Source organism: Salvelinus namaycush, chromosome 5, assembly GCF_016432855.1.
Source record: "Salvelinus namaycush isolate Seneca chromosome 5, SaNama_1.0, whole genome shotgun sequence".
Lineage (NCBI taxonomy): Eukaryota > Metazoa > Chordata > Actinopteri > Salmoniformes > Salmonidae > Salvelinus > Salvelinus namaycush.
Genome location: NC_052311.1, coordinates 41056782 through 41080611, shown reverse-complemented (window position 1 = coordinate 41080611; position 23830 = coordinate 41056782). Strand labels below are relative to the sequence as shown.

General features: G+C 39.0%; 1 protein-coding gene across 2 annotated transcripts in view; it reads left to right on the top strand.

Moving 5' to 3' along the window:
- The window catches only part of LOC120048271 (ER membrane protein complex subunit 2-like), a 61802-nt gene that overhangs the window by 11402 nt on the left and 26570 nt on the right, over positions 1 to 23830 (top strand). Inside the window, exons 3-4 of one of the 2 annotated variants that reach the window (XM_038994115.1) lie at positions 6451 to 6515; positions 14980 to 15065. In XM_038994115.1, coding sequence (XP_038850043.1) covers positions 6451 to 6515; positions 14980 to 15065 — 151 coding nt within the window. The remainder of the gene's footprint in view (positions 1 to 6450; positions 6516 to 14979; positions 15066 to 23830) is intronic. The other variant, XM_038994116.1, reaches the window with a different exon arrangement.

Genomic DNA, 23830 nt, shown 5'->3' with positions numbered 1-23830 from the left:
GGTTGGGTGCGGGCCTCAGATTTTCACTTTATCACATATTGTTGGGCGGTTGCGGATAGGCTATTAGCAATTGGGTGCAGGTGAACAAACAACTGACCTGTACACCACTACACCACACACAATTATATGTTAGGTCCCTCAGTCAAGCAGTGTATTTCAAACACAGATTCAATCACAAAGACCAGGGAGGTTTTCCACTGCCTCCCAAAGATAGATGGCAAAACAATTTTTAAAGTAGACATTGATTATCCCTTTGAGCATGGTGAAGTTATTAATTACACTTTGGATGGTGTATCAATATATCCAGTCACTACAAAGATACAGGCATCCTTCCTAACTAAGTTGCCGGAGAGGAAGGAAACCGCTCAGGGATTTCACCATGAGGCCAATGGTGACTTTAAAACGGTTACATAGTTTTCCCCTCTCACACCCATTAAACTGAGGATGGATCAACAACATTGTAGTTACTCCACAATACTAACCTAATTGACAAAATAAATAAATGAAGCCTGTACAGAATAATAATATTCCAAAACATGCATCCTGTTTGCAACAAGGCACTAAAGTAATACTGAAAAAAAAAAGTGGCAAAGAATTTAACTTTTTGTCCTGAATACAAAGTGTTATGTTGTGGGCAAATGCAATACAACACATTACTGAGTACCACTCTCCATATTTTCAAGCGTAGTGGTGTCTGCATCACATTATGGGTATGCTTGTAATCGTTAAGGCCTGGGGAGTTTTTTCAGGATAAAAAAGAAACAAATGGAGATGCACATGCAAAATCCTAGCTCAAATTCTGGGACTGTCTGCTTTCCACCAGACACTGGGAAATGAATTCACCGTTCAGCAGGATAATAACCTAAAACAGTAGGGAAAATCTACACTGGAGCTTACCAAGAAGACAGTGAATGTTTCTGAGTGGCCGAGTTACAGTTTTGACTTAAATATACATGGTATCAATGGCAAGATCTGAAAATGGTTGTCTTGCAATGATCAACAACCAATTTGACAGAGCTTGAAGTTTTTTTGAAAATAATAATTAGCATATGTTGAGAAATCTAGGTGTGGAACGCTCTTAGACTTACCCAGACATACTCACAGGTGCTTCTACAAAGTATTGACTCAGGGGTGTTAATGAGATATTTCTGTATTTAATTTTCAATAAAATTGCCAGAATTTCTAAAACGATGTTTTAATTTTGTCATTATGGGGTATTGTGTGTAGATAGGTGAGGAGAAAAATCTATTTAATACATTTTGAATTCAGACTAACAACAAAATGTGTAATAATTCAAGGGGTATGACTACTTTGAAGGCACTAGTGTAGCCTCAAGTTGTTATTTTTAATCCAAAATAATCAATTTCCACCTCAAAAGGCAAACAGTATAGGCTGGTATCTTTTAAAGCTGGAATCTGTTTGAAACTGCCACATTCGTTTGGGTTATAACAACAAATAGTAACATGACACTGTTAGAACAGTGTTACTAAAGCAGGATCAATAAGTTAGCCAGCTATCTTTGAAAAACAACCAGAAATAACACATTTCTCGTTCATTAAAAAGCTAAACTTGTGTTTTTGTCCATTGAATCAATTAGACCATGCCCATTTTTAAGTTTCTTTCTAAAAATGTTACGTTATCCAGCTTACTGGCCTAAATATTTGGATAACTCCTTGATCCTACTTTGTAGTATACCCCGCTGCAGAATATGTACTGCCATTTAAAATTTCTATTTAATTTATTTATAATTTTTTTTGCAACGATGCTGAACATCCCTCAGTTTCATCAACAAAACAAAAACAATAAGACGCTGGGTTGAACAGGGTTGTTTCACCTTACACGAATTCCATTTTTAATGTCTCACAAGTTCTCAGAAGCCTAGGCCTATTCAGTATTTTTAGTAGGCTTAGCAATGTGACTCAACTTTTGAATTGAATGATGCAGAAGCTTGGTAAGGCATTACTTGATTAAAAAAAAAGAACCCATATGTGATGGTTGGTAGCGGTACACTCAGTTTTGCCTTTTGGCTATATAATAGCCTGCTAGTATCTCACTATGTAGTCTTGCTGAACAACTCTGTGAAAGTCTATTTTCCTTGTACTCATTAAGATTCATTCATCGTCTTTATAGAGCAGGGTAAACACTTAACACGCCCCGGTTTTTATTGAAACCAGTTCTTAAATTGGCTGTGAAACAAGATGGCAATTATCAAACAAGAGTTGGAATCATAAAAAGGCAAGAGAAACTCCAGTCGTTTGTTTGTTTTGGCATATAAGTTTTCTTGTTGGGTTTTATTGTCCTTTCTCAATTTACAGTTAGACAGCATTTGGCAGAGAACGTCTGGCGTGCTTGTCGAAACAGACATTTAGCATTAATTCCATTAATTGGATCCAATAGCCAAGCCTATTATTAATCACTGTCTTTTACGGTTACAGTTGATTGATTGAATAAACACTTCAATAAACATTTCATCTTTATTTTTAAACCACTGGATGAAATGTATCGGGCAATGTTGATAAACGTTGTGAATAAGGCGTCACACCGTAACTGGTTAGAATATCACAGCGAAATGAGGGGAAATGACATAATATTCTGCTGCCCTGGATAACAGCTGTGTTATCTTTCTTTCTCTGTGTTTTAGGAACGGGCTGCGTAACGTTGTCTTTTGTATGGAGTTGTACATTATCTTATGAAGTTTAGAACATTTTCTATGAAGAATGAAATCTTAGAAAACCAGCAGAATTTGATCTATATGGCCTTAACTTGGTCAGTGGTCTTTTACCATGATTGATTCTCTAAATTAGGCTTAATATAACTTTTTTTGTGTATTGAACTGCATAAAACATACATGGGATAGATTTTCCCTTGTCCATCCAGTCCTTTAAATACATGGTTTTATTTCTATGCAGCACATATGGTTGATTATTAATAAAACAAGTGTGAGGATTGAGAGAAATTCTACTTGTAACTAGAGGTCTACCAATGGAGGACCAAAAAAAGCCGATGCCGATTTTTATATTTTTATTTTTGTAATAATGACAATTACAACAATACTGAATGAACACTTTTATTTTAACTTAATACATCAATAAAATAAATTTAGCCTCAAATAAATAAACATGTTCAATTTGGTTTAAATAATGCAAAAACACAGTGTTGAAGAAGAAAGTCAAAATTCAATATGTGCCATGTTAATAAGCTAACGTTTAAGTTCCTTGCTCAGAACATGAGAACATATGAAAGCTGGTGGTTCCTTTTAACATGAGTCTTCAATATTCCCAGGTAAGAAGTTTTAGGTTGTAGTAATTATAGGACTATTTCTCTCTATACCATCTGTATTTCATATACCTTTGAGTATTGGATGTTCTTATAGGCACTTTAGTATTGCCAGTGTAACATTATAGCTTCCGTCCCTCTCCTCGCCCCTACCTGGGCTCGAACCAGGAACACATCGACAACAGCCACCCTCGAAGCATCGTTACCCATCGCTCCACAAAGCCCCGGCCCTTGCAGAGCAAGGGGAACAACTACTTCAATGTCTCAAAGCGAGCGACGTCACCGATTGAAACGCTATTAGCACGGACCCCGCTAACTAGCTAGCCATTTCACATCGGCTACACAAGCCTAATCTCGGGAGTTGATAGGCTTGAAGTCATAAACAGCTCGATGCTTGAAGCACAGCGAAGAGCTGCTGGCAAATGCAGGAAAGTGCTGTTTGAATGAATGCTTACGAGCCTGCTGCTGCCTACCACCGCTCAGTTAGACTGCTATATCAAATCATAGACTTAATTATAACATAATAACACACAGAAATACGAGCCTTAGGTCATTAATATGGCTGCAATCCCGGTAACGGGATCGATATGACAGCCACAGCCAGTGAAAGTGCAGGGCGCCAAATTCAAAAAACCAAAATCTCATAATTAAAATTCCTCAGACATACATGTCTTATACAATTTTAAAGGTTATCTTGTTGTTAATCCCACAAGTGTCCAATTTCAAATATGCTTTTCAGCGAAAGCACTACAAACGATTGTTAGGTCACACCAAACCACAATAAGCACAGCCATTTTTCCAGCCATTGATAGGAGTCACAAAAAGCACAAATAGATATAAAATGAATCACTGACCTTTGATCTTCATCAGATGACACTCATAGGACTTCATGTTACACAATACATATATGTTTTGTTTGATAAAGTTCATATTTATATTTATATCTAAGTTTACATTGGCGCATTACATTCACTAGTTCCAAAAACATCCAGTGATTTTGCATAGCCACATCGTTTCAACAGAAATACTCATCATAAATGTAGATGATAATACAAGTTATACACATGGAATTATAGATATACCTCTCCTTAATGCAACCACTGTGTCAGATTAAAAAAAAAAAAAAACGGAAAAAGCAAACCATGCAATAATCTGAGACGGAGCTCAGAACAATAGTCAAATTAGCCGCCATGTTGGAGTCAACAGAAACCAGAAATTACATGATAAATTATCCCTTACCTTTGATGATCTTCATCAGAATGCACTCCCAGGAATCACAGGTCCACAATAAATGCTTGATTTGTTTGATAATGTCCGTTATTTATGTCCAATTAGCTGCTTTGGTTAGCGCGTTTGGTAAACAATTCCAAAGTCACGAAGCGCGTTCACTAAAACGTGACGAAATGTCCAAAAATTCCGTAACAGTCAGTAGAAAAATGTCAAACGATGTATTGAATCAATCTTTAGAATGTTTTTAACATAAATCTTGAATAACGTTCCAACCGGAGAATTACATTGACTTCAGATGAGCGATGGAACGGAGCTCCCTCTCATGTGAACGCGCATGGTCAAAGTATGGACTAATTCTCCTCTCATCCGGCCCCCCTTCACAGTAGAATCATCAAAGTTCTACAGACTTTTGACATCTAGTGGAAGCCGTAGGAAGTGAATACTCATTCATATCTCGCTGTAATTTCAATGGGATCTTGGTTGAAACTCGACCAGCCTCAGAATTTCCACTTCCTGTTTGGATTTCTTCTCAGGTTTTTGCCTGCCATATGAGTTCTGTTATACTCACAGACATAATTCAAACAGTTTTAGAAACTTCAGAGTGTTTTCTATCCAATACTACTAATAATATGCATATATTAACAACTATGACTGAGGAGCAGGCCGTTTACTCTGGGCATCTCTGTGCACCTTTCATCCAAGCTTCTCAATACTGACCCTGCAGCCATAAGAAGTTAATATGGTCAAATCCGGAAACTATCATTTCGAAAACAAAACGTTTTTTCTTTCAGTAAAATACGGAACCATTCCGTATTTTATCTAACGGGTGGCATCCCTAAGTCTAAATATTGCTGTTACATTGCACAACCTTCAATATTATGTCATAATTATGTTCAATTCTGGCAAATTAATTACGGTCTTTGTTAGGAAGAAATGGTCTTCACACAGTTCGCAAACAGCCAGGCGTCCCAAACTGCTGCATATACCCTGACTGCTTGCACGGAACGCAAGACAAGTGACACAATTTCTCTAGTGAAAAGAAATTCATGTTAGCAGGCAATATTAACGAAATATGCAGGTTTAAAAATATATACTTGTGTATTGATTTTCAAGAAAGGCATTGATGTTTATGGTTAGGTACACATTGGTGCAACGAGTGCTTTTTTCATGAATGCACTTGTTCAATCATCACCCGTTTGGTGAAGTAGGCTGTGATTCGATGAGAAATTAACCGGCACCGCATCGATTATATGCAACGCAGGACAAGCTAGATAACTACACATGGTTGATGATATTACTAGTTTAACTAGTGATTATGTGAAAATTTATTGTTTTTTATAAGATAAGTTTAATGCTAGCTAGCAACTTAACTTGGCTTCTTGCTACACTCACCTAACAGGTAGTCAGCCTGCCACGCAGTCTCCTCGTGGAGTGCAATGTAATCGGCCACAATCGGTGTCCAAAAATGCTGATTACCGATTGTTATGAAAACATGAAATCGGCCCTAATTAATTGGCCATTCCGATTAATCGGTCGACCTCTACTTGAAAGCAATTCCCCAGGATTCAAGGGCTAGATAGCAGACATTATTTTAGGACTGAGTGGTGTTATGAGTTTCTGAGTTGATAGGAAACCATGGCTAGATAGCAGGCAGACATTATTTTCCCTGTTCAAGATATTGTGAAAGTGAAAAGTTTGAAGTGAATGCCCACAGTTGAAAAGAAGCATGCTTGGAGAGCAGATGGGGCCTAATCCCTATTCCTGTTGAGACATCACTTAGGGCCGTCTCCTGTCCTGCCTATGATCCAGTAGAAAAAGAAGAAAGCACCTTGTGTTACAGTCAGAACTAATACTGTGTTAACAGTCTGTCAATTCATCATGTTTTGATGTTCTGCCTGACACTATACTGGAATATTAAAACCGTGCTTTTTCTCCTGTGCCCAGTATGGATAATTTATGAGCAGGTGATGATAGCTGCGCTGGACTGCAGTCGGGATGATTTGGCTTGGGTAAGTGAACTACCAACAGCTGCCACACACACCCAACGACCTCAAAGCCCATCTCTCACAGTCATTGCTACTTCGTCACCCACAATGCCAAATGTGAAAATATTTTTATTTGGCCAAAAATATTACTCCATCTGTCTGTACTTTGGAAAAAAACATTTGCTGAGCAGTGTTGGAATAATGGAGGGTAAAAAACGCACTATAGATGAACACAGTGTTAGCTGTAAACCTTTATGGAGTTTAACTCCCCCTTGTTGATTCACCTGCCATCACAGAGTTAACTAATAGATATGTTACAGGTTGTGTTACTTAAAGTGCCTTCAGAAAGTATTCACACCCCTTGACTTTTACACATTTTGTTGTTACAAGGTGGGATTAAAATGTATTGAATTGTCATGTTTTGTCAATGATCTACACAAAGTAATCTGTAATGTCAGAGGAAGAAAAATTTGTAAAAGAATTATGAAAAATAATATATCTTGATTACATGTGTCCATCCACCAGAGTCAATACATGTTAGAATCACCTTTGGCAGTGATTTAAAGCTGAGAGTCTTAATGGGTAAGTCTCTAAGAGCTTTGTACAGCTGGATTGTACAGTATTTGCACATTATTATAAAAACACAACAACATCCAACTTGAGAGATTTTTGGATCATTGCTAGACTAGGCCACTCAGGAACATTCAGTGTCGTCTTGGTAAGCAACTCCAGTGTATATTTGGCCTTTTTTTTTTTTAAGTTATTGTCCTGCTGAAAGGTGAATTTGTCTCCCAGTGTCTGTTGGAAAGCAGAATGAACCATGGTTTCCTCTAGCCTGTCTGGCCGAGGCGTTCCGCTAGCGGAACTCCTCCCACATTCCACTAAAAAGGCAGAGCGCGAAATTCAAAAAATATTTTTTAGAAATATTTAACTTTCACACATTAACAAGTCCAATACAGCAAATGAAAGATACACATCTTGTGAATCCAGTCAACATGTCCGATTTTTAAAATGTTTTACAGCGAAAACAGCACGTATATTTATGTTAGCTCACCACCAAATACAAAGGAGGACAGACATTTTTCACAGCACAGGTAGCATGCACAAAGCCAACCTAACTAACCAAGAACCAACCAAACTAACCAAGAAACAACTTCATCAGATGACAGTCTTATAACATGTTATACAATAAATCTATGTTTTGTTCGAAAAATGTGCATATTTGAGGTATAAATCAGTTTTACATTGCAGCTACCATCACAGCTACCGTCAAAAATAGCACCGAAGCAGCCAGAGTAATTATAGAGACCAACGTGGAATACCTAAATACTCATCATAAAACATTTCTGAAAAATGCATCGTGTACAGCAAATGAAAGACAAGCATCTTGTGAATCCAGCCAATATTTCAGATTTTTTAAGTGTTTTACAGCGAAAACACAATATAGCATTATATTAGCTTACTACAATAGCCTACCACACTTCCGCATTCATTCATCAAGGCACGTTAGCGTTAGCGAATAAACCAGCAAAAGATATTAATTTTCACTAACCTTCATAAACCTTCCTCAGATGACAGTCCTATAACATCAGGTTATACATACACTTATGTTTTGTTCGAAAATGTGCATATTTAGAGCTGAAATCAGTGGTTATCCATTATGCTAACGTAGCTTCTTTTTCCCAGAATGTGCGGATATTTCTATTAGACTCTCACCTATTCTGACCAAATAGCTATTCATAAACATTACAAAAAAATACATGTTGTATAGGAAATGATAGATACACTAGTTCTTAATGCAATCGCAGTGTTAGAATTCTAAAAATATCTTCATTACGACATAAGGCTTATGTTATAGCGAGAGAGTGGCCAAAACCTGGGCGCAAAACTACTAGTATACAGTTCGACAGATATATGAAATAGCATCACAAAATGGGTCCTACTTTTGGTGATCTTCCATCAGAATGTTGGACAAGGGGTCCTTTGTCCAGAACAGTCGTTGTTTGGATTTAGAACATCGTTTTTCCCTCTTGAATTAGCAAGCACACTGGCCAAGTGGCGCGAAGCTCTCCCTTCTGAACAAAGGCACACAACGCAACACGCCTAACGTCCCGAATAAATTTCAAAAATCTAATAAAACTATATTGAAAAAACATACTTTACGATGATATTGTGACATGTATCAAATAAAATCAAAGCCGGAGATAGTAGTCGCCTATAACGACGGCTTTTCAGAAGGCAATTCCAGGTCCACCTTCGCGCTTTCCAGAAAACAGGAAATGGATGACTCGTCGTGCCAAGAGGATATATTCCACCTCAGACCAAGATAAACACTTCATTTCTTCTCTCACTTCATCTTGACATCTAGGGGAAGGTGTATGACGTGCATGTATACTCATGCGTATCATGCCCATTTATAGGCATGCCCTTGAACAGAGCATCATTTTCAGACTTTCCACTTCCTGGTCAGAAAGTGTGCTGCCAAATGAGTTCTGTTTTACTCACAGACAAAATTCAAACGGTTTTAGAAACTAGAGTGTTTTCTATCCAATAGTAATAATAATATGCATATTGTACGAGCAAGAATTGAGTACGAGGCCATTTAAATTGGGCACGATTTCCCCCCAAAGTGTAAATAGCGCCCTCTATCCTCAACAGGTTAAATCAAAACATGCATTTTCACTGCAAAGAGCAGGAACCAATAGAATTTCCCCACTCTTCTGGACTGATTTGAATCTGGCTAAATGTACTATTGACGCCTAGTTAATGTCCTGTCAGTTTTGCTCATATCTGCTTAAAATTGAGTGATTACATAAACTAAAATAATTTTATGGTTGATGGGAACAGTATATGAGGATGTTTTGCAACGATTCCCTATGCATTGCAAAGAATATTGGCGAAGACAACTAGATTACGGAAAGTTGTCCAATCACCTGCTCCCAGTGAGAAAGAACATGACTGTTGTAGGACAGGTCAAAAGATCCGGGCTGCAGGACAGACTTTCCATCTCATCCAGGATATCGTTGGACATGACGATAACCATTCCTCACCTCTGTCATGAGTGTGTGAAAAAACAAACTCCAGTTCCCTCATAGAGACGGGAGAAAAAAAACTCACCGTAAAGAGCATCCTGCCTCTCCTTTTTATAGTAGCAAGTGGTGAACTGTGGGTAGCCACAAGACAACATGGTCTTCAACCACGTCAACTGCCGATTTTCACATAAGTTCTTCAGGACTGTGTTTATCTTTTATCATGGATCCCATGAATGGAAACCATCAACTATCCCTCCTGCCCTGCTCTCAATGGTCTGGGCGGACTGGAAAAAACACAAAAAAACACTGCATATGACATTAAAAAAAACATTCATGTTTTACATGGATACAGTATATTTGTTTGTGTTTAAAGGTGCAGTGCGTGTAACACGCTGTTGCTGGTGGAGAACAGCAGGCAGGGGAAGCAGTAGCAGCTCAGCCATAGAGCCAGTCTTTCTTTTGATACCATTCAGATTTAAATGATTGTGTTATTTTCTCCCTAGCTTTGATTTAAGTCCCTAAGCTCAGGTGTTGGTCTTCCATCAATTTAATAGCCCGTTTTGCGTGAGAATTCATATTGAAAACCGTTTCAGATGCAGTATGTTAGCCATCCTGATCAGATACTATGTAAATCAGAGCGATTTAAAGTAGAGGCAGAATATGTACAGCGCCTTCATAAACGAACGAACTGCCAAAAGGCGGAAGATGACATGTGACGTCCACAGGCAGGAAGGACTCTGTCTATACATTTACATTTAAGTCATTTAGCAGACGCTCTTATCCAGAGCGACTTACAAGTACATACATTCATACTTTTTTTGTACTGGTCCCCCGTGGGAATCGAACCCACAACCCTGGCGTTGCAAGCGCCATGCTCTACCAACTGAGCCACACGGGACCTATCTCATTTCTTTTTTTTTCATGCCAATACACATGCACATTTATTATTTGAGTGCAATGAAAATGTATGGAACATATTGAAACGTGAAAGGCAGCAAAGCTCTCTGACTGCCTTTCGACGGCCGTTAGCTTGCAGTATAAGGTAGAAAAAACAAAAACATCCTGTGGCGGACTGCAATAGAATCGAAGAGTCCCCGCGATATACAACTGTTCAGGGAAGTCAGGAACCAATACACACAGTCAGTCAGGAAAGCAAAGGCTAGCTTTTTCAAACAGAAATGTACATCCTGTAGCTCTAACTCCAAAAAGTTTTGGGACACTGTAAAGTCCATGGAGAACAAGAGCACCTCCTCCCAGCTGCCCACTGATGCTAGGTAACACTGTCACCACCGATAAATCCACGATAATCGAGAATTTCAATAAGCATTTCTCTACGGCTGGCCATGCTTTCCTCCTGGCTACCCCGGCCAACAGCTCCACACCCCCCGCAGTTACTTGCCCAAGCCTCCCCGCTTCTCCTTCACCCAAATCCAGATAGCAGATGTTCTGAAAGAGCTGCAAAACCTGGACCCATACAAATCAGCTGGGCTAGACAATCTGGACCCTCTCTTTCTAAACTTATCCACCACCATTGTTGCAACCCCTATTACCAGCCTGTTCAACCTCTCTTTCGTATCGTCCAAGATCCCTAAATATTGGAAAGCTGACGCAGTCATCCCCCTCTTCAAAGGGGGTGACACTCTAGACCCAAACTGTTATAGACCTATATCCAACCTGCCCTGCCTTTCTAAAGTCTTCGTAAGCCAAGTGAACAAACAGATCACTGACCATTTTGAATCCCACCGTACCTAATCCGGTTTCCGAGCTGGTCACGGGTGCACCTCAGCCACGCTCAAGGTACTAAACGATATCATAACCGCCATCGATAAAAGATTGTACTGTCCAGCCGTCTTCATCGACCTGGCCAAGGCTTTCGAGTCTGTCAATCACCTATTCTTATCGACAGACTCAACAGCCTTGGTTTCTCAAATGACTGCCTCGCCTGGTTCACCAACTACTTTACAAACAGAGTTCAGTGTGTCAAATTGGAGGGCCTGTTGTCCGGATCTCTGGCAGTCCCTATGGGGGTACCACAGGGTTCAATTCTCGGGCTGACTCTTTTCTCTGTATATATCATCAATGTCGCTCTTGCTGCGGGTGATTCCCTGATCCACCTCTACGCACACAACACCATTCTGTATACATCTGGCCCTTCTTTGGACGAGCTCCAAACGAGCTTCAATACCATACAACACTCCTACCGTGGCCTCCAACTGCTCCAAAACTAAATGCATGCTTTTCAACCGTTTGCTGCCCGCACCTGCCCGCCCGACTAGCATCACTACTCTGGACGTTTCTGACTTTTCTGACTGAATATGTGGACAACTACAAATACCTAGGTGTCTGGCTAGACTGTAAACTCTCCTTCCAGACTCATATTAAACATTTCCAATCTAAAATGTAAAACTAAAACTTTGGCGATGTCATTTACAAAATAGCCTCCAACACTCTACTCAGCAAATTGGATGCAGTCTATCACAGTGACATCCGTTTTGTCACCAAAGCCCCATATACCACCCTCGACTGCGACCTGTATGCTCTAATCGGCTGGCCCTGGCTACATATTCGTCGCCAGACGCACTGACTCCAGGTCATCTATAAGTCTTTGCTAGGTTAAGCTCCGCCTTACCTCATCTCACTGGTCACGATAACAACACCCACCGTAGCACGCGCTCCAGCAGGTATGTCTCACTGGTCATCCCCAAAGCCAACACCTCCTTTGGCTGCCTTTCCTTCCAGTTCTCTGCTGCCAATGACTGGAACGAATTGGAAAAATCGCTGGAGACTTGTATTTCCCTCACTAACTTTAAACATCAGCTATCCGAGCAGCTTACCGATCGCTGCAGCTGTACATAGCCCATCTGTAAATATTCCATCCAATCTACCTACCTCATCCCCATATTGTTTTAATTTACTTTTCTGCTCTTTTGCACACCAGTATTTGTACTTGCACATCATCTGCACATCTATCACTCCAGTGTTAATTTACTAAATTGTAATTACTTGCTACTATGGCCTATTTATTGCCTTACAACCTCACGCCATTTTCACACACTGTATATAGACTTTATTTTTTTCAGTTGTGTTATTGACTGTACGCTTGTTTATTCCATGTGTCGCACTGCTTTGCTTTATCTTGGCCAGGTCGCGGTTGTAAATGAGAACTTGTTCTCAACTAGCCTACCTGGTTAAATAAAGGTGAAAGAAAAAAGAAAAAAAACTCAGATACACATGTCATGTCAATGAGTTTGAAGGGCGGGAGAAAGGCACAGCGAGGCTGCCTTTCCCCATGCCTCCTTGCGCAAATTTGTGAAGTAAGTACATGTTCAGAAATCGATTTTTATCATGCATAAAAGCATTACAAAATGATTATTGGTCAAACGTAGAGGAGATCTGCATGGAGGAATGGGCCAAAATACCAGCAACAGTGTGTGAAAACCTTGTGAAGACTTACAGAAAACGTTTGACCTCTGTCATTGCCAACAAAGGGTATATAACAAAGTATTGAGAAACGTTTGTTATTGACCAAATACTTATTTTCCACCATAATTTGCAAATAAATTCATTAAAAATCCTACAATGTGATTTTCTGGATTTTTTTTCTTCTCATTTTGTCTGTCATAGTTGAAGTGTACCTATGATGAAAATTACAGGCCTCTCATCTCATTTTTAAGTGGGAGAACATGCATAATTGGTGGCTGACTAAATACTTTTTTGCCCCACTGTATATTTAAATTTGCATCAATATGCCCAGACGATCAGGCTGAGCATTTCAATGGCAAAAGGAGGCTCAGGGAAGTAAATGATAAAAATATATTGGGCGCAGGTAGCCTAGCGGTTAAGTTTTGGGCCGGTAACCGGAAGGTTTTAACCCTAATTTCTTCTTTAGGGCATATAAAATCTGCGTTGCGGAAAACGCAGACGGAATCACGGAATCCAGATTTTCTGAAGTAATTAAGCAATATTCAAATATGTATTTAACTTAGTAGGAAATCAACTAAATGTATTAAACGTATTAGAAAATGTATTAATTTGCTGAAGTTAATCATAAGATATGAACATGCATCAGTGATACTTATTTTCCTGCAACCTTCTGAAAAAGCACAGGTATGCCCGTTTGTGTGCAGTGCACGTATGTCTAGTCTGCACTTTGTGTAGCCGTTAACGGTAATGCTAATGATAATCGTCTGCTGATGGATGGAAAGGCTTTCCCCAAAACCTTTTAAACTAAATGTTAACTACAAAGTAGCCTATGCCTACCTGGCAGAATGACATCATTATTTGCATCAATCCAGTGGCCATTTTGTTTTGCTAACTCTGCAATCACATGAGCGCTACAGAAACACAGCTAACCAAACAACGGTCTCTGAATGGTGCACACTTGTAATAAAGGGTAACTACACCCAAAATGCAACATTTCTTAGATTTTTTCCCAGACCTCAAAAGTGGTGTCCTGATGTGGTTTAAACATTGTTGTGGTTTTTTTTATTTTTAAAAAGTGATAAAAAAGGGAAACTGAAACCTGGAAAAACAAAAAGGAGAAAACGGAATTTGGGAAAAAATGTATTGGAATCAGGCACAAAATATAACAGATTTTAAAGTGTCCTACTCCTGTAAGTCGTTCTGGATAAGAGCATTTGCTAAATTACTAAAATGTAAATGTAAAACATTTCTCACCTAACTAGCTGTAAGACATGCTTCGCCACTTTGGCGACTAAGGGCTGTGTAGTTCATACATGCAGAATTACTGTTTTACCTCAATTAGCCATAATATAATAATATATGCCATTTTAGCAGATGCTTTTATCCAAAGTAATGCGTGCATACATGTTACGGTTAAATAAAGGTGAAATTAAAAAAACAAAAATAAAAAATGCATCTTATGTAGGGGTGGTCATGAAATCCCTAGTTTGAAAGCGACTGTTTTCTTGAAGCTGTGCCATTTTCCCTACATTTCCCCCCACGTAGGCTAATCCCTTAACAATTAGAGTTCTCGCCAAAGAGCTTCAGCCCCTCACATTTGAGTAACAGCTATTAGGAGGCCTGCCCAGTGTTATCTGCGGGGCGGACCCAACGGCACAGTGGAGACCGATATAGAGCGAGCAATGATGTGGTGCACATATGCGATGAAGTACGCAATTTTCAGGGGACCACTTTTGGTTCGTGAGTGCTAGTTTCAGAACTACTGGCAAAACAGTTTACAAAAGTACCGGAGAATCTCTAAGGTGAATGCACTAACTGTGTAAGTTGCTCTGGATAAGAGTGTCTGCTGAATGACTAGAATGTAAATGTAATATGTTATTTTCATGAAATTAACAGAGTGATCATTTGCAGTGATTTAAAAATACAATTACAAAGACTGCGTGGGGGCTTTAAGTAAAAGAAAGTGTATATTTGTAGCATGTTGCACCCAGCCAACTCTAAGTGTACCTCCTCTCTGCCCACTTCCCTTGCAGACTTGTCTACAGGAACTGAAGAGGCAGTTTCCAGGTAGCCAACGAGTGAAGCGATTAGCAGGCATGCGGCTGGAGGCTTTGGAAAAGTAAGCTTCAGAGTCTCACTGTAACATGGCTGAAAGACTAAAGGGTAAATCCATTTGAATTCAATCATGTTTTTGACAGCATCCCTTTTGATTTGAACAAAACCCATAAATATTTGCCCATTGCAGAAGGGCTCAGAAAGTGACTTTGGACCTGAATGTCAAAACATTCAAGAGAGAAAGGTGCTCGGTTGAATGCATTCAGTTGTCCCTTTCAAAGTTGACCCATTGAGACATGTCTTCATCACTGGAATTGAAAAACAGTTGAGATTTATATAATTTAAAAGTTTACAAACAGGATTGTCAAACTATTTTAAAATTATTTATTTTTTTAAATCATAGGGCGGTAAACAATTGGCCCAGCGTCTTCTGGGTTTGGCCAGTGTAGCCCGTCATTGTAAATAAGAATTTGTTCTGAACTGACTTGCCTAGTTAAAAAAAAAAAGGTAAAATAAATCATGTTGTAGCTTAGACATTATCTAAGGTTTTTGTGTTGTGCACGCCATCAGTTGAGAGACAACATTCTCTTGAACACAGGTTGGTTGTCATGTTTTGGCTGATAAATGTACTAAAATGGGAATAACATTTCAACTTTCAAATGGTACCACAAAGATGGTTGGAGGTCCACACATCACAGAATGTTGACTTGAATTGTAATATGTTATTTAAAATTAATTCTCCATAGGAAACCTATTGAAATCATAGACATGTAGATACTGTATTAGAAAAGGCATGACCATTTTAAGTTGAATTTCGCTGGTGGGTAGACCGGCGGTCATATTTGTGGTAGTAATTAGAAATAAAAATGTACAATCATTTTACATTTCAATGATGTACTGCCTAAATTGCAGTGGTCTGAAGGGATTTGTCCATTATATTAATTATGTTGCTGTGATTGAAATAACGCTAGGGCTGTCGCCTATAAAGAAAACAATCGGTTGGTCATAATTTTAAAATGTATTTTCCCATATAGACACACCCTATGTGTTTTAATAAAATCAACTATATGTACTGAGCTTGTCTAATGCTTTAACCCTTTATACTCGTACCGTATACGGGTTTAAAATGGAAGATTTGGGCGCTAATAAGTGCCTAAATTGGAACCTAGTGGCTGTACAGTAACATGCTAGAGCACTGACTGATAGCCGTTCTGAATTTGAGCACCTCACACGACAAGAAGTTGCCCCTTCCCTCCCAGTAATTGTGCAACTTTTGCATTTTTTTTTGTTGTGTGAGGGAGGGAAATGCAGTAAATTAAGATGACTCGATGCATTTTGAAAGATGAGACATTCAAGATTATAATAAATACCACATTGATGTCATAAAAGGTAGCCAAACACCCATCAGTCTAAATGTGTATTTCACATTTCCACATCTTAAAACTCATGTCATATACAGTGTCAACATTTGTGATCACTATGTTTGATGTAGGGTTACAAGTAGAGGTCGACCGATTAATCGGCATGGCCGATTTCAAGTTTTCATAACAATCGGTATTCGGCCTTTTTGGACGCCGATTACATTGCAATCTACGAGGAAACTGTTACACGAGTGCAGTGTCAAAAGCACCTTGTGGCTGCAAGGAGCCAAGGTAAGTTGCTAGCTAGCATTAAACGTATCTTATAAATAACAATCAATCTTCACATAATCACTAGTTAACTACACATGGTTGATGATATTACTAGGTGAACTAACTTGTCCTGCGTTGCATATAATCAATGCGGTGCCTGTTAATTTCTCATCGAATCACATCTTATTTCAGCAACGCCAAACGGGTGATTTAACAAAAGCGCATTGCCGAAAAAAGCACAATCTTTACACAAATGTACCTAACCATAAACATCAATGCCTTTCTTAAAATCAATACACAGACGTATATATTTTTAAACCTTCATATTTAGTTAAATGAAATTCATGTTAGCAGGCAATATTAACTAGGGAAATTGTCTCTTTTGCGTTCAGTGCAAGCAGAGTCAGGGTATATGCAGCAGTTTGAGCCGCCTGGCTCGTTGCGAACTGTGTGAAGAGCATTTCTTCCTAACAAAGACCGCAATTAATTTGCCAGAATTTTACTTAATTATGACAACATTGGAGATTGTGCAATGTAACAGCAATATTTAGACTTAGGGTTGCCACCCGTTCGATAAAATACGTAACGGTTCTGTATTTCACTGAAAGAATAAACGTTTTGTTTTCGAAATGATAGTTTCCGGATTTGACCATATTAATGACCTAAGGCTTGTATTTCTGTGTGTTTATTATATTATAATTAAGTCTATGATTTGATATTTGATAAAGCAGTCTGACTGAGCGGTGGTAGGCAGTAGCAGGTTCGTAAGCATTCATTCAAACCGCACTTTCCTTTGTTTGCCAGCAGCTTTTCGCAATGCTTGAAGCACAGCGCTGTTTATGCCTTCAAGCTTATCAACTCCAGAGATTAGGTTGGCAATAATAAAGTGCCTATAAGAACATCCAATAGTCAAAGGTCTATGAAATACAAATGGTATAGATAGAAATAGTCAACGCGTCATAATTCCTATAATAACTACAACCTAAAACTTCTTAACTGGGAATATTGAACCACCAGCTTTCATATGTTCTCATGTTCTGAGCAAGGAACTTAAACGTTAGCTTTTTTACATGGCACATATTGCACTTTTACTTTCTTCAACACTGTGTTTTTGTATTATTTAAACCAAATTGAACATGTTTCATTATTTACTTGAGACTAAATATATTTCATTTATGTATTATATTAAGTTAAAATAAATGTGTTCATTGTTCATTCAGTATTGCTGTAATTGTCATTATTACAAATATATATAAAAATTGTCTGATTTAATCAGTATCAGCTTTTTTTGGTCCTCAAATAATCGGTATCGGCGTTGAAAAATCATAATCGGTCGACCTCTAGTTACAAGATGACATGGCTTGTTCTGAGCAGAATGAGCCTAAGTTTGTTGTGAAGGAAATTTGCAACGGCATACTGAAACTTCTGTACTTTTTCGATACCATAACATGAAAAAGGTACTAGAATTGTTGTTACTGTCGGTACTTCTGGCATTCGCAGATTCCTCCATTACGCTCCCGAAGTTGCCGGTAGTAGGCTACACAATATGTCTTGTTTGAACTATATTTGAGAAGGCCAAGTGAAAATTAAGAATTATGTTGTTTAAAACCTTTTCTCAATAGGGGGGCGCCATTTCGACTTTGTAAAAATTTGTTCCCAAATTACACTGCCTCGTACTCAATTCTTGCTTGTACAATATGCATATTATTATTACTATTGGATAGAAAACACTCTAGTTTCTAAAACCGTTTGAATTATATCTGTGAGTAAAACAGAACTCATTTTGCAGCAAACTTCCTGTCAGGAACTGAAAAATCTGAAATCTGGGGCTCTGTTCCAGGGTCAGTTTATAAATTTGCATGTAATCTATGGGTCGACATGCACTGCATACGCCTTCCCCTAGATGTCAGTAAGCAGTGAGAATTGGAATGGGGTGTCTAGCTAGATCTGAGACGGAACAAGACATGTTGGAACGGAAGGACCGGTCTTTTCATGGTTTGACCTGACGCAGGAAGGACCTCTCCATCGCGCTCTGAAAAGCTTTCGTTTTATAAGTTAGATATCTCCGGCTCTGATTTAATTTGATATATGTGTTAAAAACATCATAATGTAGTTATTTTAAACCGAGTTATATCAGTTTATATCAGTTTAATGCGATTTTCGGTATTTTCTTTGTTCTGCGTTATGGAGGGTTGGCCACTTATGCGCCACATGGCTAAAGTTTGCTGCTAATTACACAGTTGAAGACGACATTCTACAACCGAGCAACGATTATCCTGGACAAAGGACAACTTGTACAACATTCTGATGGAAGCTCATCAAATAGTAGGAACAATTTATGATGTTAATTCGTATATCTGAAATTGTTCAGACTAATATTCCGCCATTAATTTCGGGGCGGTCTCGCTATAACGTAAGCTGTATGCCGTAGTAACGTTAATTTAAAAAATCTAACACAGCGGTTGCATTAAGAACTAATGTATCTTTAATTTGCTGTCCAACCTGTATTTTTTAGTCAAGTTTATGATTAGTTATTGATTAGATTAGGTGCCTCTCCCAAGATTTCTCCCGACATTTTGTTTGCAGTTTGGCTACTATTCACAATGTATAACCACGATTTGTGCCGCTAAATATGCACATTTTTGAACAAACCATATATGTATTGTGTAATATGATGTTATAGGACTGTCATCTGATGGAGTTTGAGAAGGTTAGTGAAAAAATTAATATCTTTTGCTGGTTTATTCGCTATCGCCAACGTTATGTTGAATCAATGTTGCTGTGTGGTTGGCTATTGTAGTAAGCTAATATAATGCTAAATTGTGTTTTCGCTGTAAAACACTTAAAGAATCTGAAATATTGGCTGGATTCACAAGATCTTTGTCTTTCATTTGCTGTACGCTGTGTATTTTTCATAAATGTTTTATGATGAGTATTTAGGTAATTCACGTTGCTCTCTGTAGTTATTCTAGTTGCTTTGGTGAGAGTTGTGATGGTGGCTGCAATGTAAAACTATGATTTATACCTGAAATATGCACATTTTTCTAACAAAACATATGCTATACAATAAATATGTTATCAGACTGTCATCTGATGAAGTTGTTTCTTGGTTAGTGACTATTTATATCTTTATTTGGTCGAATTTGTCATAGCTACCTATGCAGTAAAAAAATGGTGAGAAAAAAAAAGTTGGGTCTTTTGCTATCGTGGTTAGCTAATAGAAATACATATTGTGTCTTCCCTGTAAAACATTTTAAAAATCAGAAATGATGGCTGGATTCACAAGATGTGTATCTTTCATCTGGTGTCTTGGACTTGTGATTTCATGATATTTAGATGCTAGTATTTACTTGTGGCGCTATGCTAGGCTATGCTAGTCAGTTTTTTTACTGATGAGGGTGCTCCCGGATCCGGGATGAGTACCAAGTAGAAGTTAACATGCAAACCAGCATTGCGCCAATTCAACAGCGCACCAAAGATGGTTTCAGAACGGAGGAGAGCGACTGCTATCCAATGCAGGAGAAATCGCTCACTGAAGATTCAGTTCATCACCTTGGAGAGCTCCATCCACTGCAGCGGCCGCTGTCAAGCATATGCAATCTGTCAACTAGAATCTGCAACTTGAAAAACAAAGTAGACTCATTTACTGTTTTCAAGTGTAATGTCTTGTTTGTTGTCCAACTATGGTAAGCGAACTAGTGTTTGCAGGTTTTGTAGTCCTCTTTTTTGGCGTCATCCTTTACTACAATGAAATGCTGCCTTACTGCAGACTTTAAAAAATATATTTTGTCTTAAGTAGGCCTAATAGAGCCCCACAATGGAGGTGTCATAATACCCATAAAACCTAGCAGTCATTTGGGGAAATGGTTTCTACCATTAATTTTTCCCATAGGGAATTTTTGGAACACTTAAAATAAGGGCTGTGTTTAGTGTAGGCTTACTTTTGTGAGCCATTTAAATCTCTCTCGGGCAAGTTGACTTCTAACAATCTATTCTGCTCTATTTAGTCTTTCAAAAATGCTAATTAGCCACAAGACATCATGCAAGACTACAAATCCTTGCAAGGTCCTGCATGTCATCTCTAGCTGATACCTTTGTTAACATATATTATGTCAACAGTTCACAGAATTGTCCATTTGAAAGAAATGTAGCCAATTTATTCATTACTAAATTTATCTAAAATGTAATGGTTAATCCAGAGATGCTTACCTTTGCCTCGATTCGTCAGTCTCGTCCAGATCATGACATTTTGTAGTTCTTTATGATAGCCACATAAGCTGATAATTAGCATTAAAAAAAAAAACATTTTGGGGGGGGGGGGGGGGGGTGGTAAATACAGTCAAAAATATTGTAAATTTGTCCTAGAGTGATTTATCAAAACGTAATGCCAGGGAAAGCCTACACGAAACACAGCCCCATATTTTAAGTGTTTCTAAAATCCTCTATGGGAAAAATAAATGGTGTATTAACAATTGGAAACATTTCCTTGTTTGACCACTAGGTTTTATGGGTATTATGACTCATACTGTGGTACTCTTATACAGAACTGGAGTTGTAACCAGTTTTAGCAGAATTTTTTTAATGGTTTTACCCCGTTGCCCCTCTCAACAGTAGGGCCTGCTCCGCTCCTTCTCCCGACAGTAGAAGGTGCTGTGTCCAGTTGATAATCACTCTGATAATTGCCTTGGAACTGAACTTAAACTATACAGAAAATAATTCTCTCACACACAGATGAAATAAATTAAGTTAAGGAGAATGGGTGAGTTGATGAGCGAGGTGAAGTGACAGATGCATAATTATGTTATCACCAATTGTGAAAGAAGAATAGGGCAGGCCATTCTATTGTATTAATCTGTTCTCAAAATGGTATGTACCCAACAGTGCATTCAGAAAGTATTCAGACCTCTTCCCTTTTTCCCCACATTTTGTTTTACGTTACAGCCTTATTCTAAAATGGATTAAATTATAATCATTTATAATAATCATTTAAATGGAAGTAGTTTGGAACCACCAAGACTTCCTTGAGCTGGACGTCCAGCCATACTGAGCAATCGGGGGAGAAGGGCCTTGGTCAGGGATGTGACCAAGAACGCAATGGTCATTCTGTCAGCGCTCCAGAGTTGCTCTGTAGAGATGGGAGAACCTTCTAGAAGGACAACCATCTATGCAGCCCTCCACCAATTAGGCCTTTATGGTAGTGTCCAAACAGAAGCCACTCCTCAGTAAAAGGCACATGGCAGCCCGTGTGGAGTTTGCTAAAAGGCACCTAAAGATCTCTGTCCATGACAAACAAGATTCTCTGTTCTGATGACACCAAGATTGAACTCTTTTTGGCCTGAATGCCAAGTGTCACATCTGGAGGAAACCAGGCACCGCTCATCACCTGGACAATTATCATCCCAACGGTGAAGCGTGGTGGCAGCATCATGCTGTGGGGATGTTTTTCAGTGGCAGGGAACTGGGAGGCTAGTCAGGATCGAGGGAAAGATGAACAGAGAAAAGTACATAGAGATCTTTGATGAAAACCTGCTCTAGATCGCTCAGGACCTCAATGACCCTAAGCTCACAGCCAACACAACGCAGGAGTGGCTTCGGGACAAGTCTCCGAATGTCCTTGAGTGGCCCAGCCAGAGCCCGGACTTGAACCCGATCTAACATCTCTGGAGAGACCTGAAAATAGCTGTGCATTGACGCTCCCCATCCAACCTGACAGAGCTTGAGAGGATCTGCAGAAAAGAAGGGAAGAAACTCCCCAAATACAGGTGTGCCAAGCTTGTAGCGTCATACCCAATAAGACTCGAGGCTGTAATTGCTGCCAAAGGTGCTTCAACAAAGTACTGAGTAAAGGGTCTGAATACTTTAAAAATTAATTAGCAAACAGCAAACCTGTTTTTGTCATGATGGGGTATTGTTTGCAGATTGATGGGGGGGACAATTAAACCATTTTAGAATCAGGCTGTGACGTAACAAAATGTGGAATAAGTCAAGGGGTCTGAATATTTTCCGACTGCACTATATATCAGTCCACCGAATCCAAATGAAATGTTGAGTGACAATGTGACAATGCTACGATTATCAGCACAAAATCATCACAGAGAGTGTGTCCAAACTTTTGACTGGCACTGTATATACTCTGTATAGAGTGTTGAAAGTTTCCCAGAGCAAAGTGATCTCCATTATTGGTAAATGGAAAAAATATGGAACTACCCAGTCTCTGCCTAGAGCTGGCCATTCAACCAAACTTAGCAACCAGGCAAGAAGGTCATCGGAAAGACCAAAGGCACTGTATGTCTTAGAGCAATGGTTCCTAACCTTTTTCAATTACTGAACCTAGGACCCCTGGTTGGGAACCACTGTCTTAGGGTGATGGACTGTGCCATCCCCACGGTCTCCACAATGGATTAGTCCACAGAGCGGTACAAATCAGACAGGTGTCTCGTGTTCCTTAAAAAAATAAATCAATTTGTGCCCGCACGACTAAATACATTTTTGCCGACCAGCGGCCTATAGACCATACAATCGACCTGTCGACTAAATGGGGTCAGCCCTTAATGGCAACCACCCTGTATTCAAGAGCATGTTGTGTCTCAACCGATGGCGGGCGCAACACAAAAACCTCAGATGTTGTGAAATAGGGTCTAAGCTACAACATATGCGAATATGGAAAAAATCGGTGTGTTTTTAGATAATTGACGTTAAAGTTTTTATTTATTTATTATGAAACTTTTTTAAAAATAAATACTTAGTTTGACCACTTTTTGTAAGCTTTTAAATTATCTCAAACTCAACCGTTGATATTTTCCAGTGATGAAGACATGGATGTCACATGGTATGGTGGGGAATGGAAAATGGTTGCACTTTGAGCACCTTTTATCTCCTGAATGTTTTGACATTCAGGTCCAAGTCACTTTCCGACCACTTTTTTCCATAGGAGAACATATGGAAAGTTTTGTTTAAAGCAAAAGGGATGCTGTCAAAAAGTGATTGAATTAATCTGAATTTACCCTATAGGCCTGGGGTTAAGGCGGGGGAGTACTGTAGATCCTAAGTGGTACGATGGTCTGGGTGAGTGTGTGTGTGTGGTGGGCTCTGTTTGTGTTGGAAACAACCATTCAACTGGCAAAAAGGGGGAGAAAAAAGAAGTGAATGGTTCAGTGCTCGGCCCTTTTAGCCTGAGCGAGGGATTCCCCAGGAAGGA